We start from the raw sequence: 19,840 nt of genomic DNA on the forward strand, positions 1-19,840 counted from the left end.
CTGAATTGGCTGGCAGAGTTTTGCAGACTGACAAACACAGATGGAGTCGTGACCTTGAACATGGTGGACTGTGATCTTCCAGAGATATTGTGTCCCGTCTTACTCTCTAGGGGAATGTAAACATTTCTGTCGGGACAAATAAAATATTATGTGCAAAAGGGGAACAGCAGTTGTCTAAATAACACGAATAATACCACTCCATACATTTGAAAAGCATTAGTTTGCTGGGACTGTGTCTCTTGAACGGTTGAACTAACTTGGACATGTATGGATTTCTCTTGTTTGTCAGGAACTTGAGGAGAATTACCAGCGGGCCTACTCTGAAGCCCTGACGGCTTTTGGGAACGGAGCCTTGTTTGTCGAGAAATTTATTGAAAAGCCGAGGCACATCGAAGTACAGATCCTTGGTAAGTGCACTCTGACTTCATTTACGTTTGCCTTTTAACTATTTATCTGGTTTATGTTTATCTGAGTTTCATTAAGAAGGCAAACTGCATTGTAGCCCTTGAAATCTAAGAGTGCTAAGGGAGGAGGTGAAGCAGATGAACAAGGAGAGGGAAGATGATTTATTCTCCAGCCATTACATCTTCTCATTTTAGTGCATGTAACTCTGCAAGCACTCTATTACAGTACTGAAATCCGACACCAACACTTGCAGGAAGTGCCTGTACTGCACAGAGGTGTCTGCATGTTTCCATGGCCACACATACACAAGGTGGCATTCAGAATTTGCCATAGCTAATCACGTGTGCATGCGTGTGCATGTTCACTCTGATTAATTGCTCTCTTTAGGGCTTGCAAAGGATTTTGTGAATTTTCTGAATTACCTGCTAACAGCCATGTCTTTGCCAGCCCTCTGAATTCTGGCAGTCCTTCAGTCTCCACTTTCCTCTCTGGGTCTCCCTTTAATATTCTCTCCTTTTTTCTTGTCTCCTCCCTTTGCCATCCAGTTTAATTTCTTCTTGTATTTATTTTGCGTTTTCTGCCCAGCTTCCATCAATCCTCGCTTCTGTTAGATTGTAAGAACTATTTCAGAGGTATATAACGTTAACTAGTGCGGTTAAACTGTGATAGTTTGTAGTTATTGGACTGTTTTAACTCAACAAATGGCGGTTCGCATGTTTGCTCGTATTCTATTCTGCAAGTTGATTGTGATGACTAACAGTTTAAATGATTATTTGGAAAAGTTGATCTGAAAGGGTTTTGATGGTCCATTAACTGCAGTAATTTTCAGTAAAATTGTTACAGATGAAGAGCTGTAACAACAAAATGGTTCACAACCGTGAGCCACTGAATAGCTTTGGATTTTGAATCATTTGAATAAAAGGAGAAATTTGAAGAAGTCAAATTAAAAAATGTCACTGTTATTGAAGAGAAAAGGACCAATCTAGAAAGTGTTTGGGGAATAAATAAGTGAAGAAAAAGGGCTCTACTGTCTTGACTGCATTGTCTTTTAATGAACTCTTGCACATCAAACCATTTAAGTAGGGCTGTTCGATATAACGATATATATCGGATGACGATATAAAAACGGCTATCGTTTCATTTTACGCTATCGTTTGTTTCGTGGTGTCGCAAAATAAACTGTTTACGGTAATTTTTCATCGTTTTGATGGTCACTGTAGTGGCTATATTAATTTCTTAAAGTTCTCTTTCTCTTATATTTTATATAACCACACTATGGACAGACAAGCGGCTGTTTTTATGAGTTGTGGTTAGCAACAACGACGGTAACAGCATCGCGTGTCCGCTTGTTTATGTTCCACATAAACCTTTCACAATAAAGCTCAAGAGCCTGTTGAGACTTTTCAAAATAAACTGAATCACGTGAAAGAGCAGATTATTTACGGATGAGAAGTAAAAAAAGAGCCGCCAGGTGCTAAAAAATAAACCTTAGACTCAAACGTCAGAACAGGCTTTTCCCCGCAGCACGCCGTGTAATAAATACTCACAAAGAAAACGGCGGCCGTTACAACTTATGTCTAAAAATGTATCGTTTCATGCATCTGTTAAAACACTTGACTCCAGCTACATGACGCGCATCTGGAAACACTTCCCGCAAGTCGAACTGCCCGAGATTCACAGAATTTACAGAAAATGTTACATTTTTGTGATTTATATCGTTATCAGACGATAGAATTCTTATATCGGGATATGAGATTTTGTTCATATCGCACAGCCCTACATTTAAGTAAAATCTGTGGAATTTCATTTAGTTTGCTTCTCAACTATCAGTCTTATCTTTTAGTCCTGTTAAGTAATAATGCCACTAAAAGAAGCCTTGTGTTGTCACATTGACATAAAATGTCTTACTCATCATTTCATGTCATATTCAGTTGTTTAAAAGCTCTTATCTGCAGTAGCAATCGATCAAATCTGATGCTGTAATTGCAGCAAAAAGCTGTTTGTGGTCACTCTAAAGCAGCGGTCCCCAACATTTTTTTGCAGCACGGACCAGTTTAATGTCCGACAATATTTTCACAGACTCCTTTAAGGTGTTGTGGATAAATACAACAAAATAGCGGTATTGTGTAAATATAATGATAAATGCGAATTCACTGTAATTAGCTTTATTAGCGGTATCCTCTTGAAATGCTCCAACAACATTGAGCGTAACATCCTCCTCTCTGCCCCTTAATGCTCTCTGGTCGCTATGGTAATGTGAAAATATTTTATTTTATTTTTTTTCCAAAATAAGACGCACAACTTCAACATGGCAGAAAGACCCAGGGAAACAGAGTTAATGATGAAAACCATAAATGTTACTCTGGTGGGCCGGTACCAAACGACTCGGTGGGTTGGGGACCGACTCTCGTGCTCCAAAATTGGGTTTGCCTCACGTAGCATCAAGAAAATGTCCTGTCCTTGAACGCAGCCACACTCTTTACACTGCTCTTTGTCCTCATACTGCTGCTTATCTACTTTTTTTTAATATATACAAATTGCTTCCTCTGTTATTTCCTCACTTGCATCTTTGTCTTTCCTCAGGCGATAAATATGGTAATGTCATCCACCTCTACGAGAGAGACTGCTCCATTCAGCGGAGACACCAGAAGGTGATGCCCTCTTTTTCGTCTTTGTTTTCATTTAAGATTTTATTTGCGGCGTTGCTTCATTAAGTAGATTAATATGAAGTGCCTGATAATGGTGGGTGGGCCTGAAATAAGTCATAAGCATGGATTGGGTGTGCATGCATTGCTGAGAAAATTTACAATAGACTGTAGTGTTTAGTTGTCCTTTTATTTGAGGAAATGGGCTAATTTAGTGGCGTACTCTGTGTGACGTTAATAATCCTTTATAATGGTTAATATAGCACAGGTGGCCCTGAGTGTCATAGAAAGCTCCAAGCTGCAGGGGTTAAGAGGATCTTACTCCAATAAAAATTATCCACTGTTAATCCTGCGTGAATGGGAGTCTTGGCAGTAACTGCATAATCCTCCGACAAATCAACTTGGATCAACAAAAGCAGTTTCTTTGAGAACGTTTAAATTCATTCATATTAATCAGGCGGGCATTCATCGGACAGTTACTGGAGAGAAATGAGGTATTACGCCATCACCTGATTATTAAATTAACAAAAATGACTGAATATCAGATGAAAGGGGGAATAGAAATAGAAATTGCCATCTAATCATTCAATGTAGCAGTGCTTTCATCAGAGGAAGCTGATTATCATGTGTAATATTTCATTACATATTGTCACCTCAGAGCAGTTTTAATCATGTGTTTTCATCACTTTCTTCCTTTCCCCTCTAATCAAATTACAGATGATAATCATATTAGTGGCTCTGTTCATGCTAGAGCTGCTGGTCTTTGATTCTGGCAGCCTTAATCTGCCTTTGCCCTTAATCTAAGATCTCTTTCAATCTCAGAAACAAGAATAGTCGCTTGTTGAAGTAGATTTGGGTTGGCAGAGCGCAGCTGGGATATTTTTAGTTTTCTTTATGTCGCAGAAGTGCTACTCTTACTTGGAGAGAGGCTTCTTTATGGCATTAAGATTTGATAGAGATTTTGAGTTCTAGGGGTTTCATTTATTTTAAAATTTGTGACTGGTCACGTTGCCTTGAACTGAGCTGCCCTGATGGGTTGACTTGTTTGACACAATGAAAAGAAATGGATCAGGCTCCAGCGTAGTGATCCCCAGCCACCCAGCAGCCACACTAAACACAAGGCTGTGCATAACCAAGATAATCTGCTCACTCTGTTTCACTAACGCTTAAATGACAAACTCTATCAAGCGGGGAAAATAAAAAAAACAAATTATAGTGTTGACTAAATGGGTGAAGTAGGTTTATTAGTTTGTCTTATAGTGAAATACAGTGAAATCTGGGGCTTTGGGAGCACTTTTGTAAGCACTATAGAAAAAGCACCATTCCTTATAAACAATAGATTACATTTCTGTGTTACGGGTAAACAGCCACTTCTAGTAATGAACCAATAGACAATTATCTGCCAACTCTGCAGTACCCAGCAGCTCTCTGGAGCATTTAAGCATCTTTAAGCTCATTGTTCTGATTCATCACCCACAGCTTTACTCTCATCAACGCTGTTTACCATGAAAATAAGCCCGCTACACGCTGCCTATCCACCCAAAAAAAGGCTTACAAAGCAGGTCAACATACTGGATGATGATGTGCAGTTATCGTGTTTCATATTTCTAATTTTTAATTATTATTTTTTTTAAATGTGGTTACTAGTTGTAGATCCCCCTCAAATAGTGTAAAGTCATCACCATGGCTAATTACTCAGTCATACAACCTTGGTAGGGTTTTAAATTGCTCGTGTCTTTCAGCGCTTCGTTAATAAAGCCATTTGCTTTCGGGCTTATCGAATGCACCACTAATGTCTAAGAGAATTAAGAGGCAAATTTTTATCCTCTGTGTTGGGCTAAATGAATCAGAACTGAGTGTTGTGATTTAGTTGAATCCAGATTCCTCCAGAAGTGTCAGAATGAATTATTAGCATCCGTGTCTCTCAGTGCCTCAAGGGCTGCTAATCTACTAATAATCGAGGTCTACTACAGGCAGTGGATACATCCAGACCCCGCCTCCAGCCCTGTTGTCTTTGTCTGGTGACTGCTCACCTGAGGGTTTAACCCCTGCTTTACATTGGGTTTCTGTCACGCTCCCTTGGTAACAGGGCTGCCTTTTGTCAATCGGGTTTTCTGCAGTTTCTCCGGATGATTCACTGTCCTACATTTCTGTGGGGAAAGTTATTAATAGATGCTGGGAAAACAAAAGTGCTATCCTCTGTGTGTTTTGAGCCTTCATTTATCCCAGGAGGTTTCAGATTGTGTCATGAAAGCTAGGCTTACAGGGGTCCAATTTAAAGATGCACACTATAGCCAGTACACACTGCAGTCATCATTTACTTTAGATGTTCATTTTCCTCCTGATGTTGGTAATATTGATGGTCCCATTGATTGATTTGAAGGTTGTGGAGATTGCACCGGCGTTCCAGCTGGACCCTCATCTCAGAGATCGTCTTCACGCGGATGCTGTCAACCTTGCCAGACAGGTAAGGATATTTACCCATACAGCCCCCCTCCCCCCCCCCCCCCCCCCCTGTTGCAGTTGTGTCCTGATGTGAAGACGGCTTCTACATTTGGACGCGCTGTTTGCTCCGCAGACTGTGAAAGCAGGTTTCAGTGTGTCGAATGTGCAGCGTTAAGTTTAGAACACTTGTTATGAAAAGTTGGCAGCCTGGGGAAGAAATGGCTCACTGAAACTGAAAAGGCTTTCCTGGCGAGTACTGTCAACCATCGGGTTGTTTTTAAGAAGCCTGAGCAAATTCCCCATACAATTCACTTTCCTGTCTATAATTGGTCTGCAAGACCACGGGATACTGCCCAAGAATTTTAATGTGCCGACTACCTGTGATTTTTAGAAGGGGATGTTGACGCTTTACCTAACTGTGAAAATGAAATTGTAATTTGAAAATGGGTGGAAATGGATGTCAGCAGTGTAGACTGAGGATGCAATTGTGAATATGAGTGTTTGAACAGTTTGAGAGCATCTCACCTTGTCTTTAGCCTTTTTTTTTTTTTTTTTTTTTTTTTTTTTTTTTTAATCATTGAAAAGTTGGCTCAACTATGACTAAGTCGAGCCTCATCTCTCAGGAGAGATTTCAAGAAATGGCCTTTTCGGGTAATGGTCTAGTTGAGGAATGGATAGGAGCGATGAGGGAGGAGGTTGGAGACGGGGATGGTGATTTGCTGAAGAATGATCTTTGTTACTGATCGTTATGTAAGACAGACTTAGACGGGTGATGTGACCTTGCTCTAGCAGTGAGTTTTTTTTCTCCTTCTCCAGTAATCGTATCAACATCACCCAGCTCGTCTGCCTAAAGTGACAAACCATGTCTCCTTGTGTGTTTAAGAGCAGCAGCGGCGAGCTCTTGACTGCATATTACAGCTTGAAATGAGAGTGATGTCGCTCTGGTGTGAGGATGACAGGTGCCAACAAGAGTACTGCATGCATGCATGCTCATGCACATACCCGTTTTTTTTTTGTTTTGTTTTTTTTGTTCCCAGCTGACTTAAATACGACGAAATGTAGTGTCTTCACTCGTCAGTGCAGAAATAGAAATAACCGTAAAATACAAATGGTAAAAAAAGTGTGACAACGTCAATAAAATATATTATATTGCTTTCTCTTTCAATATGTTAGTGATACACTGGCGCCAAATATATTTTTAGTCAAACAGCAGGTTCTCCTGCCAGTTTACCTCTCCAGAGTCAATACTTTGTCTCCCCACGGTGGCACTTAGAAAATGATTAGGAGACTGGCGACTGATTGGACGTCAGGGCAGGGAAAAAGTCAGTAATCTAATTATTTGATACGTCGTTACAGTTGAAGAATATAATCTATACCAGTGGTCCCTAACCTTTTTTGCCCCACAGACCGGTGTATGTCCGACAATATTTTCAAGGACTGGCCTTTAAGGGGTCGCGGATAAATACAACAAAATAAAACCAGTACCGGTACCAAAAAAGATTTATTCATAACATATGGGAAAAGACCCAGGGAAACAGAGTTAATGATAAAAACGATTAAAAAACAAACAAACAAAAGAAACCGCTAAAACCCCTCAAAACCATAAATTTCACAGCCGAGCCTCAACTCTTGTGGTCCGGTACCAAACGACTCAGTCCGTGGTTGGGGACCGCTGATCTACAGTTTAAGACCTCAGTTACAGGTAATGGTCTTGGTCATAGATGACTTATCTGCAGTGTATCCAGAATTGCTGTATTATGATAGCTTTGGTTGGTGCCTGTCATTGTTGCTGATCTCCTTAAGCTTGTAATAAAGGGATGAGGCATATTGTATTGCTGATTTTTAAAAATGTAACTGGTTAACTTGACAAGATGAACATGTTGTGCTTTTTGTGGGACAGCGGTTGGCACTGATGTCTCACAGCAGGAAGCCTTGAATCTGCTGGCCAGCTGTGGCCTTTACGGTGGATATTGCACGTTCTTCCTGTGCTGGCATGACTTCTCTGTTCTCTACTCAAACTTGCAACCACAGTCCAAATATGACTGCTAGGTTAATTGGTAACTTGAAATTGGCCTTTAGTGTACTGGTCTGTGTCCCCCTCCCCTTCTTCCTCTCTGGGTTCAGGCCAGGTAAGAGGCAACAGGCTCTTTTTAAAAAGATTATTTTACGTTCTTTACTAGTTAAAGTTGTAACAGTAGTCGTATAAATGTTTGGATTTTACCTCTTCTGTTTATTGCATACAGAGCTTGAGTTCTCATCCAGCTTAGTTTTTTGCAAAGTAGAACAAAGGTGAATAGAAAGTCTCACAGACCTACAGCCTTTGCAGATTATCACCAGGGGTCTCACTTTCTCTCTGCATCACCTTTCATTTTCTTCCTTCCACACTTGCTCCCCCTCCCCCACCACTGTTCTTGCATTTTTCTGCTATGTGTTGTGACTGCATTTCACTTTAAGTCAGTCTCCACAGTGAAGCTTCCACTTCAGAGCTGAGCCCTGCTCTCACCTCGGGTATTGAAACACCCCCTTAGCAATGCTGAGGATGCACTCTGGTGCTTACTTCAGAATTATTAATGGGTGTGTGCATGTGTCACAGCCTGTGCATGCATGTGTGTGAAAGTAAGGTGATGCAAGCTCTTATAACCCACACTGGAATACTCATATTATTTCTACATACCCATGCTTGATTATACTTTCTTTCAGTTCTGTCCTGGAAAGGTAGACATCTTGGTTTCAGTTTTCATTTTGATTGATGTCTTTTCATTTTAATGAGGAACTCACTGAATTTAATAGCATTTTGTATGAGACATTACATTGTTGTTATTATGTCTGTCCTCCTCATTCCTCCTACTCCCAATATCTGGCCAAAAATGCCAAACACACTGTAAACCGTAGTTGGTAGTATAAAGATGTGCTCAGTAAAACCAATTCATCCTCTTGCCGACTCAAACAAGCTCACACATGCAAATCTGATTCTGTGAAAAAGTATAACAGTTTGATTTGTTTACTTTTTGTTTGTGTCAAATCTTCAAACAACTTTTTTTAATTTTTATTTTTTTTATGTGCACATCTGATCAAATGTGAAAATGGAGCCACACATCAAATAACTTCTGGATAGTTTTATTTGTTGTGACATTTCAGAACTTCAAAAAAGGCATAGAGAGCAAGCACAAAGTTTGTAAAATTGAAACGCAAGAGTGTAATTTTTGGCTTGGACAAAATTACAAAGGGCATATTCTTAAAATATGTAAGAAAAGGAGGATTATTAAGCTCTTTGTATGTCTCTAGGGACACATGTCTATGATTAAGGACGATAATAAACCTTCCTGGATGTGATTGTCTGAAATTCTCCAATAGTAAGATGTTAAAGTCGGGCGCCTCTTAGTCAAGACCTGAAATCTGAGGTTTGAAATATCTGAGCGACACTTGGCAAAACTTCAGTCGATGTAAGAACTGAGGTGAAGAACACTGTTAACCCAGTAGGCTGCTGTCACGATACATCTTGATGATGCTCAAACCTTTCAGCAGAGTGTTCTTTCAACCGAGTGGAATGTTAAATTGTCTTGAAATTCCACAAACTCAGACATTATACCGAAGTTAAGCGCACATGTGGCAGCGTTGCTGGGATACTTTGGCTGCTTCAGGGGAAGGTGAAGTGCCACACCTGAGGGGGTAACCTGAATTCTGCTCTACTAGAAAATTCAGAATGAGAATGAAGTTGAGTTGAAGCTGAAGTTAACGGTTGTGAGCGAGAGTTAAAATTAGAATTTGTCAGTGGCCTGCTCAAGATGTGGGTTCAAGAAAGGAACTCTGCAGTGAAGAGTGGGCTGAAATTCCACCACGACATAGTCGGGCAGGCTGATCTGCTATAACCGAAGAGCTTGAGTCTAGTTACAGCAACAACTATAGTCAAACTAGCAATGAAGTGTAGGGGGATTATTAGCAGTTAGACTTGCTGTAACTTCAGTGGACTTTACGCTTCCTGAGGGGAAATTTGTGCAAAGTGCCACAATCTGTTTCTGTGTATAAGAATGAGATCATAAAAGCTGCAATCATAAAACCATACATAAAAGAAGAACATTAAAAAGTATTGTTCTCTAACTACACTGTGTGTGTCTATAAAACTACATTCACCAGCCACTTCATTGCTTACACCCTTCTAGCTCTGGCTTGGACCCTGTTTTGCCCTTTAGAGCTGCCTTAATTCTTTGTGCCACAGATTAAACTAGGTGGTTATGGTCCACACTGACATGATGGTATCACATAGATTTGTCACACACATCCATGATGAAAATCTCCCATTTAACCACATACCAAAGGTGTGCTCTAAAGTGGCATTTGTGTACAGTGAACTCATTTTCATGTTCAAGAAATCGGTTAGAGGATATAGAGATGGATGCATGCTTTCATGTTGCGCACACCAATTTCTGACCCTGGGATGGTGCTGTAACTGAATGCTGTAACTCGAGAATGAGGCGACGTGGGATTTTATAAATTGATACAATAGTTTTGAGATGTATTTGAGATTTGTAGTCTGTCCTGTTCTTAGCTGTTTTGAAGTGACGTCCAGTGTTGCGTTTATGCTACTGTAGCACATCTGCTTCAGTATTCAAGGTGTGCTCAGAAATGCTCTTCTGCATGACTTGGTTATGACAACTAGGTATGTGTTACTGTTCCCTTATAACTTCAAAGCAGTCTGGCTGTTCTCCTCTGACCTGCGGTTTCAACAAGTAATTTTTGCCCAGAGAGCTGCTGCTCACTGGATGTTTTCTTTTTCCCTGGACATGGTTGTGCAGGAAAATCCTAGCAGATAAGCGGTTTCTCAAATTCTCTGATCAGCCGGTGTCGCACCAACAAACATGGCACGCTCAGAGCCAATTAAATCACCTTTCTTCCCCATTCTTATGCTCTGTTTGAACTTCATCACATAGTCTTGACCAGGTCTACATGCTGAAAACAATCAATTTGCGTCAGTCTGATTTGCTGACTGGATAATTGCATTTAGAGTAGCTGAATAGGCGTACTTAATGAAGTATCTGAGTGTATATCCATACATTAATAAAAACACTATTAGGGCTAGAGACACAAAAGCTAAAATCAGTTCAGTCTTTAGTGAGTTCTTGGTTTAATTTAGGCTTGAACAAATGAGGTGATGGTACATATTCAAAGGAGAAGGGATGTTCAGCCATCATTTTGATTGCATGTTTAACTACCTGCTTGAACAGTCCTTGTATGGGCTTGTATTCCTTTAGTCTCTGTATGTACTAGATGCCTGCTTTCTTAGATTTCTGCCAAATTATGCAGCAATACCAGATTTGATGTGGTCTCATTTTTAGTATGACATCAAGAAGAAAGCATCTGACTCGTTGGTCAATCCAGCCTCAACTATTTCTATTGACATGTTTTGATTTTTTTTGTTTTTTGATTTGGGCGTTTTATGCTTTCTTGCTTCAACAAGCAGCATTATTTAATTCTTGTATTTACTCTGGATATTTGATGTAACATTTTAGTGGCTATGTGACAGTTTAATATCAGATTCCACAATATAAACTCTGAGGATTTGAATCCTACTTCATAGCATTGTATAAATATTTATCTTTTTTCCCCATTCTCATTCACACACCTGCTGTTTCTCTCTTATCTGGTTTTAATGGTGGCTCCATAGTGTTGCTTTTATATATTTTATTTTATTTTCCCCCTCCCATCATTTTTCCATCTGTACATATCACACATCTTCCATTATCAGCAGCCTCCATCAGTCTTTCAGAGAAACTGTGCAGTCTTTGAACTCGATACAGGTCACATTTCCTGATAGAATGTGCTGGAGAACAAAGTTGCCTGGCATCACTGAGCTCAAACCCTTGTGCTGAGAGCTGGAGTAACTTCCTGCAGCCATTAGAGTCAGGTCTCACAAGAAAATCAGATGTTGTCAAACCATGCCTCTGTGCTCTTATGTGTTATCTGCTGTTCAAACAGCTGATTTTTGTATACGCCTGGAAAAGGATTGGGGGGAGGGGTTCTGGCTTCTGATGTTTTGTCTGTGTTTCAGTGAAAGGTCTACAGCTGACATTTCTTTTTACCCGCCCATGTATATCCCAGCCAGTCCTGATTAGATCTGAGTGATGTGTCTCACTATAGCAGTGTGAGATTTTAATAATCAGTGATGGGCCCACTGATTGGGTGCATCATTGCTCGCTCATTCATCCATGTACTGCTTGGCTTATTTTTTTTTTTTTTTTTAATACCTCTTGATATGTGATGTGCAGCAGTAGTGTCCTATATCGCTTACTTCTGCAATGAGTTAATAAAGAAAAAGCTGCAGTGAAGCCCATCTGTCTTTGCTTGGTGGACATGAGTTTTATGATGGAAATAAAGTTGAATATCTGCATTTGAGTACAAAATTCCCAGTTTGACCATGAAGTTTTTCGGTTCTTGCAAGTGTGGAACATCTGTGCGCTGATGGGCTGTGGTTTATTGCACATATGCTCGACAGTCCTGTGATAAGTAGACAGACATAAAGTAACATGTCTCAGACACTGCACATTACATTTGACAAATTCTGTTACACTCTAGCATTTCCGGAGCTGCAACGACTGCCCGAAGAGATCTGACTTATTGAGTAATAGACTAAGTGGTTGTTGCTGACTGGCTGTGCATAAATCATCTGTTAGATTTACTGTGTTTGACAACAGATTAATTCTGATCTGTTTTTGCTGCATTAATGAACAGTACTGAATATCCTCTCCTTCAAATGTTCAGAAGAGCAGCAGTGTCACGTAAAACAAGAGTGTGGCTCTGTGTAGTGTACGGCAGCGCTGCTTGATTGGGGAAAAACATAGTTCTCATTATTTTGGTCCAGTAACTGTAATCTTGATATCAATGTGACTTTATTATTATATCTTTTTTTTTTTTTTTTTTGGGAAGAGGAATTTCCCTTAACTTTAACTTTTTTTTTCTTAAATAAAATGTGAAAAACATGAGGTGTTTGAGATGAAACCTGTCTCTGCCAGATGTTTGAAGGTGCAGATGTGGACATGAAGAGGTGAAATGCATCACATCAGTGCAGGGAGTGTCTGTGTCAAACACACATGCACATAGGGTTGTTTCAACAGGTTCTCCTGCAGAAACACTCTTGTTTAGATTTTTTTCTGACTGGCTTTGTTTTAAAAAAATAAAATAAAAGCTCTTCCTGACATCATGGCTCAAGCTGAACAAAACTAAAAGGGAAACTCAGAGGTGCTCTGAATATGAAGGATAGGGTTGTTTGACCACAAAATGAGAGCGCCTAAAATAAATGCAAAATGTTGCAGTTCTTAGACAAATAAGACGAGCTTGAATTTCTGAACTTAAAATCACAACACCAGATATACTGAAAAAAACCAAACCTATTTAAGCTTTGAACTGTCTGACTGATAACCTACTTAGTTACACTTTCCTCATTTTCTACACTGGTACCATCATGGTGGTACTCTCCCCGGTCTGACACCCTGTCATCAAGCTGTTTACAGCCTTTCAGCTTCATGAGATATTGACTGAAAACGAATAACTCCACTCTTGGAGCAGCTATATGATAGTTTTTAGGTGAGACTTGGCTGGGATGTTGCCACCAGACTCTTGGTTAGGGCTGCCACGATTTGTCGACTAGTCACGATTACGTCGACTATCAAAATCGTCGACGACTGATTTAATAGTCGACGTGTCGTTTGAAGCTTTGTAAGATCGCAAAAGACGCAGGAATAATAGCAGGATTTAAGAGTGTAATAACGGACTGAAACAGAAGATGGCAGCACTGCATGTACAAGGATGCCAGCTGCCGTTAAACCCCGAAGAAGAAGAAGCAGCGTCCCAGAATTCATAGCGCGGCCCAGCTTAGTTTCCAAAAATGGCGGTAGCTAGTTAGTTTTAATATTACTCTTATTATTCTTTCTGGGTCACAAAATAAACGTTTAACATATTTTCATGCGAGAATGTAGCTGTGTAAACCTCAAATATCTGCTCAGTTTATCAGGACACCACATATTTTCAAAAGCGCTCCGACGTTTTCGGAGACGTCTGTTACCCACTAGCTCGATAGCTAGCCGGGGGCTAGGTCACTAGCGCCGTGAGAACACCGGACTCCCGGCAAATTGTTTTCAAACCCACCGCTGTCTTTCGTGACTCAGGTTAAATATATATGAGTCACTTAGATAAATTAAAAATGTTGTTGTTTTTTTGTTTTTTTTAGTATTTTATTTGTTCCTGAGTAAATCGGTTTGGCTGAGATTAAAGTTATAGTTTTTACACAGCTGAATAAACGTCAAGCAGACAGCTGATTATCAGAAGTGTGAGATGCTGGAGAATATACTCCGGTGTCCTGATATATTTTAGATAGCAAGGAGTTTATTAAACTTTACCGAAACAATCTGCAAATTTCATTAAAATTGAATAAACTATCATCTTGTCTTTATTTTTAGTTAGCACCTTAAAAGCTTAAAGCTGTAAGCTAATGATAGTTATATAAGAGCAGATGCTGCTGGTGCAATAAGCTGTAGTTTTACGTCCAGTGGATGATGATCTGATTAGTCGACTAATCGCATAAATAATCGGTGACTAGTCGACTATCAAAATAATCGTTTGTGGCAGCCCTACTCTTGGTATTATAAATTACTTTTTGATATCTGGTTTCTATGCATTTTTTTTAACCTGTTTTCTTTGGCAGCTATAATTCACCAAGTACTCTTTATTGTAATGATTCTCTTTTATGCTTGTATGTTAAATGAGCTCATTATATTGATCATCCTATATTAAAATGTGATGGTATGAGTAGTCATATGTTGAGGTTTATTGATGTCTGTGTTGTTCTCTTATGGGGAAGTTTGTTTTTCTCTCTTACTGTCCAGATATCTCGATATAACTACATCTGATACACGCTTAATGTTTTCTCTGTATTGTGCTCAGTTGGTTCACCCACACTTTGGGCCTCTTCCAGTGAACTCTTCGAACTGTCTTTGTTACAGTTTGGCAGCAATATCCAACTTTCTTTTCAAACCTCTATATCATGATTGGAATTTGGCAGAGGTAGCTGTTATGAAGGAGCGTAAGCAATGAGAACACAAGCCTATGATCTGCAATGATATTGCATTTTAAGCTGCTGTAATGAATTTGGTTCACTTGATTCCACAGTTTGCCTCGAGACACTGGTGCATTTAGCAGTCAAACTCAGAGTGTGAAGGACAAAACACATCTTGTGTGTTTCAAAATGAGCTGCAGCTAACTGTATAATATGCACACCTGATGTTACTATGCACAGGAGCTCACCATGGGTATCTGTGAGCAACAGAACTGCCTAATTAGCTTAACTGTTGTGGTGGTGGTGGTGGTGAGGAAAAGCAAACAGGTGTGCCTTTGTAGGTAACTTTAATGCCAGCAAAACCTCAGTGCCTGACATTTTTGTTTCATGGTATATTTATCAGTTTAATCTGAAGGCAGAAGGCAAAGTTGCTGTCATACGCTGCATTTTGTGCAGCTGTTTTAGGGAATTCAATTCTGGTACTCGTGTGGTGTGATGATGATGATTGAGGCTGTTGCATTTTAAACTCTGATTCAATCTGTTTTGTTTGGTTTAGTGGCAGGTGGGGGGGGGGGGGGGTTACTCCCCCCCCCCCTTGCAGAAATGAAGCAGTATTGATTTTTATTTGTACACGAGTGGAAGACGGCAGAAAATTAAAATTTGTTGCAGTGTTTTTTAAGTGTGATGGAGAGAGGAGAACAGGAGCTTGAAATCTGTGTGCATGATGACATGAGAAAAATAATTTAAGTGTAGTGGAGAGAAGGAGAAATAATTTATTTCTATTTAGTATTGTGCCTGTTTGCCTACTCGTCTTTCTGCTGTCTCTTGAGAGAACTGCTGCTCACAATCAAGTATGTCCACAGCTCATCAGCGCCAATCGGGGTAGCCAGCAGGGCTGTATCATACCACTGTAAGTTGATGTGATTAAAAATGTAATACTGTGATATAGTGATGCGCTGTTTACATACCCTAGTGTCGCAACAAACTAACTTGTTCAACACTTGAAGCACAAACACTCAGCCGAGTCCTACCAGGCTGTGAAGGCGGAGGAAATACTAGAGCCGGTGATGTGCGACTCAAATGTAAACAAATGACTCGAGCGAGTATCGCTGGAGAGCTCGCTAATTGCGCTCCATGTGGCAGGAAGAGCAAACGGTGGGTGGAAATTACAGATGCAGGTACACGGTAAAAAAGTGTGGCTTTAAGCTAATGGATAAAAAGCTCGACCCGAGGTACAACATACCAGCTACAAGACTTATTTCAAATTGAGTTTTAATATGCGGCTGTTGTTTAGTTGCTAAAGAGTTAGAAGGTTAAGGTACTTTAGTTATTGTTAAACTCAGGTGTTGTATTTAAAGTTTCTTGGAAAAACACTGCAGGAGCCACTTTTGTGCTAACATTTGATGTTTGCTCTTCCTGTCATTTGGGGTGCAATTAGCGAGCTCTGCAGCGATGCTCTGTCGAGTCATTTGTTTACTTTTGGGTTGCACATCACCAGCTGCTAGGATCTTTTTATAGGCTGGTTAGATTGAACTTAATTTTCTTTCCCTTCTAGTAGTGAAAAGGTTTTCCACATTTAGTTGGATGTTTTCCAAAGTATTGAGTTGTTGGAGGTCTACCCTAGGGCTGCTCAATTAATCGAATTTTAATCACGATTACGATCTGGGCTTTCAACGATCATTAAAAATGACTGAGCCGATTATTAGCCCCTCCCTCATTTATCCGCGACACCTTAAAGGCCGGTCCGTGAAAATATTGTCGGGCATAAACCGTCCGTGGCGCAAAAAAGGTTGGAGACCGCTGATTAAGAGGACCCGAGGGAAGCTCGGAAAGCTAAGCAGAAGTTATTTGGAGAGTGACTGCCGTTGGTTGAAAAGAGAGTTAAAAAAAAAAAACTTCAGTGGTGTTGCACACCATTTTATATTATTATTTTAAAGTCATTGTTAACCCTTTAAAGCCGGTCAGAGCAGCACGCTCCGTTTTGTGTAACTATTTTTAAATCCCTGTAGAACCTGAACCGTGTAAGCTAGCGCAATAATTTGTTTTGCATATGAAACCGGAGGAGTTGTACTTACATCTGATGCCATCAGCTTGTCCTCGGTCACGGTTTCGTTCCACATACAGCTTTGCAAAAATTGCATAAAAAGCGCTTGCAGGAACAAAAACATAATATTCCAGAAACACGCTTTGCCGTTACTATCAGCTGTTCGTAACACTTCCCACAGTGAAATGATGCACATGCTGTTTTCTTTGCAAATTTGCATCATAGGATTGTTTTTTGTTTTTCCTGCAGTATATAAAAATTGCTGTATCTCCAAAATAAAACTATGAAGACACTCAAAATAAATTTCCTGTGGTGGGAAACTATTTTTTGCAACTTTATTGTATTTAAAGTTTTGAGGGATAAACCTCTTAAATTTCTCCAAGTAGAAATATATGTAAACAAAACAAAAGCGATTTTCAATTTTTTTTGTAGTTTATTGCACTTTTTTGCAATTTATGTAATTACTATGGACTTAATGCATACATATTATTAAAATATGGGCTATAACAGTTGTATTGATGTATAGCAACTTGAAATGCTCCCACAAATGGCACTACAGCATGTAAAAAAAATAAAAATAATATAAGCTCTGGTGGACTTGGTTCTATAGTAGGTCTTAAAGGGTTAAATAAATATCGTCAAATAATCGTGATCTCAATTTCAGTGAAAATAATCGTGATTATCATTTTTGCCATAATCGAGCAGCCCTAGTCTACCCTGTGCTGAAACCCCTTTCATGCTGCTGGAGTGGCTTCCTTTGTCATCGGAGGCTGACATGCTACGCTCGCTATCAGACATTTGGGCTTTATGATTTTGTTTTGTGAGCTAGAGAACATAAATGCACAGCCCATCTATATCACAGATGTCTCAATATAACACTTGGACTTCGCTGGTAGCCTATCAGGAGTGGGTGTAGCTCATTGGGAGAGGAGGAAAAATGCCCCTAATTTTGTTTGCACTAATACATGCTGCTGTCTGTAAGCACCATTTCTTTTCTATATCATCATTATCACAAGTTTCTTTGAGTTATTGATATTTTGAAGCTATATCACCCATGACTAATGGCCTCTATGGTTTGTATTATGAAATGTGGAGATAAAGACATCAAAACACTACTATTTTCCCCTCCTTCTTCTTTCCCCTTTTGTCTCCTTTACTCCCCAAGAGCATTCTTTATATCGGTGGTTAGATAAATATGCAAGTGGCTTACACATTTGTGTAGCACAGTTTCACATAACAGCTGGGCGCACTGGTGTTTGTCAAATATTATTCAAATTGGTTAATTGTGGATTTGTTTGCTTTTCAGGGAAAAATTATTGCGCTTACGAGACTGTTTTTAGGTCATTTCACTTTGTTGTGATATGGTACAATAAACTGTTCTCCTGTTACTGAAGTTGAAAACATGATAGTTACAAAGATATTACTGAAGCTCCAAATCAGAACTGTCATGTCGAGGCGCTCTGTAGTGTAGGATAAAAACCTACAGATGTATGCAGAATACATGTTCACTGTAATAAAGGAACACGGAGAACAGAAATGCTGAACAGCAGGTGTGCTTGAAACATCACTGGATGCAATGATTAAAGAATCTGGAGCTCTGCAGTGTGCAAACCATTATTTCTAACGGTGTGTTCACACCGAACGCGATGGACGCGAATAGAGCGTCAGGTTTACATGTAAAGTCAATGGAAAGGCGCGATGACGTGCGATTGCGGGTCCCGCGAAAATTCGGAAGCAGATTTGCGTCGCGAAAACGCGTGAAACGCGCGTCAGTGTAGCGCGTCTGGCGCGTTTGACTCGCGAATAAAACCACGCGCGTGAGTTTTTGTGTTGCATTTTGTGCATACGCGCGTTTCGCGTCTACCGCTCGAGTTGGAAAAATCTGAACTCCAGCGTCAAATCGCGCCGCGACAACCAATCAGGAGCCTGGTGACGTGGCTGTTACCTAGGTCAAAGGGGCAGATCCAGCCAAAGCCTTTCATACTTCAATGGAGGGGAAGGCTAATCAATGCGGTAGCAAACAACTCGGAGCTGTACAACACCAGCTGCTTTCAGTACCGAGACAGGAATAAAAAGGACCGAGCTTGGAGGAAGATATGTGAAGAGATCGGGCAACCTGGTAAGTTCATTCATTTCTCTTTTGAAAGTTTTCACTGACCCGGGGAAGCCGCACAAAAGCTAGCAAGCCACCGCTATTTTCCCACTGACGTACAAATACCGTTCTGCTTTTATGCATGTTGTCATTTAGGAATATATTTTATTGTTTATTAATAAACAGCACACAGTGGTCCCGCTGTTCATCCGTCACTGCTTTGCTTTTTCGCTGATTTTTTATTGCACAGTACAGCATTGCATTCTGCAGCCTGATTGACAAATCTCCTGCGCTTGCCAAATTTATCACGTTTGGTTTTGATAACCATCGCGTCCAATAGAAAAAACAGCACAAAAACACCCATAACTATGAGCCTCATTCGGAAATAGACACCTGCACCGTGAGGGAAAAAGGCGCACGAAAGTGGCGGGCAGATGAAGACAAACCGCGGCATAATAATACTTTTACGTTTTGCAATCTACAAAGGTTTGCACTTTGAGAATCAATTGTGAGAACTGTGACCAGGGGCTAGTTATTCTGAGAACCCCTGCAATAAATGAGGGACCACTGTCTACTCTACGATTATTATATCCAACCTGTTAACATTTAATACTGTATTGATAGAACCAACTGATTCTGCAGCAGAGCATCCCCAGTCCCTGAGCTCCTGCTGCTGCACCCACAGATATGTACAGCAAGCACTGATACCTTTTTAGTCGGTGGGATTCCCTTGTGATCACCTTTACTAAATATCTACAACCAATCTGATTATATCCTGTTATTGTTTTTTTTTTTTTTTTCTCAATGTTGAAATTAAAATCTAGTAGCAGCCTTCTCATTTCTTTGTGTTTTGTGCTGTTTTACAGGCCCACAGAGGAGGACGGCTCCGAGGCAGATGAGGGACGGGTCCCAGGACGGTCCATCGGTGGTGGAGCTGGCCATCCTGGAGTCCCTGAAGAGGCCACACCAGTCTCCAATGGAGCATTTCCTCCTCAGCCTTGTTCCTGCTCTGGAGAGCAGCTGGTCCTTTTTATTCCTGTCTCTCTGTAAATTCTTATATTTTATATATTTATGTTTAATGTTTTTCTGTTTGAGACTTTTAATATTATTTCAAATAAATGTTTATAATGACTAATGTCTCAGTTCTACTACACAGCAAATGT

The 19,840-nt window shown here is 40.1% G+C and overlaps 1 protein-coding gene and 1 long non-coding RNA gene across 2 annotated transcripts in view; both read left to right on the forward strand.

The window, feature by feature from the left end:
- The window catches only part of pcxb (pyruvate carboxylase b), a 332,441-nt gene that overhangs the window by 23,201 nt on the left and 289,400 nt on the right, over window positions 1–19,840 (forward strand). Inside the window, exons 7-9 of the mRNA XM_080905198.1 lie at window positions 290–407; window positions 2,989–3,056; window positions 5,434–5,517. Coding sequence (XP_080761324.1) covers window positions 290–407; window positions 2,989–3,056; window positions 5,434–5,517 — 270 coding nt within the window. The remainder of the gene's footprint in view (window positions 1–289; window positions 408–2,988; window positions 3,057–5,433; window positions 5,518–19,840) is intronic.
- LOC308404593 lies at window positions 18,343–19,808 on the forward strand. The gene is made up of 2 exons (XR_013973155.1): window positions 18,343–18,704; window positions 19,544–19,808. It is a non-coding gene; the product is annotated as an uncharacterized lncRNA (long non-coding RNA).

This window comes from Rhamphochromis sp. 'chilingali', assembly GCF_963969265.1.
Source record: "Rhamphochromis sp. 'chilingali' genome assembly, chromosome: 1".
NCBI lineage: Eukaryota > Metazoa > Chordata > Actinopteri > Cichliformes > Cichlidae > Rhamphochromis > Rhamphochromis sp. 'chilingali'.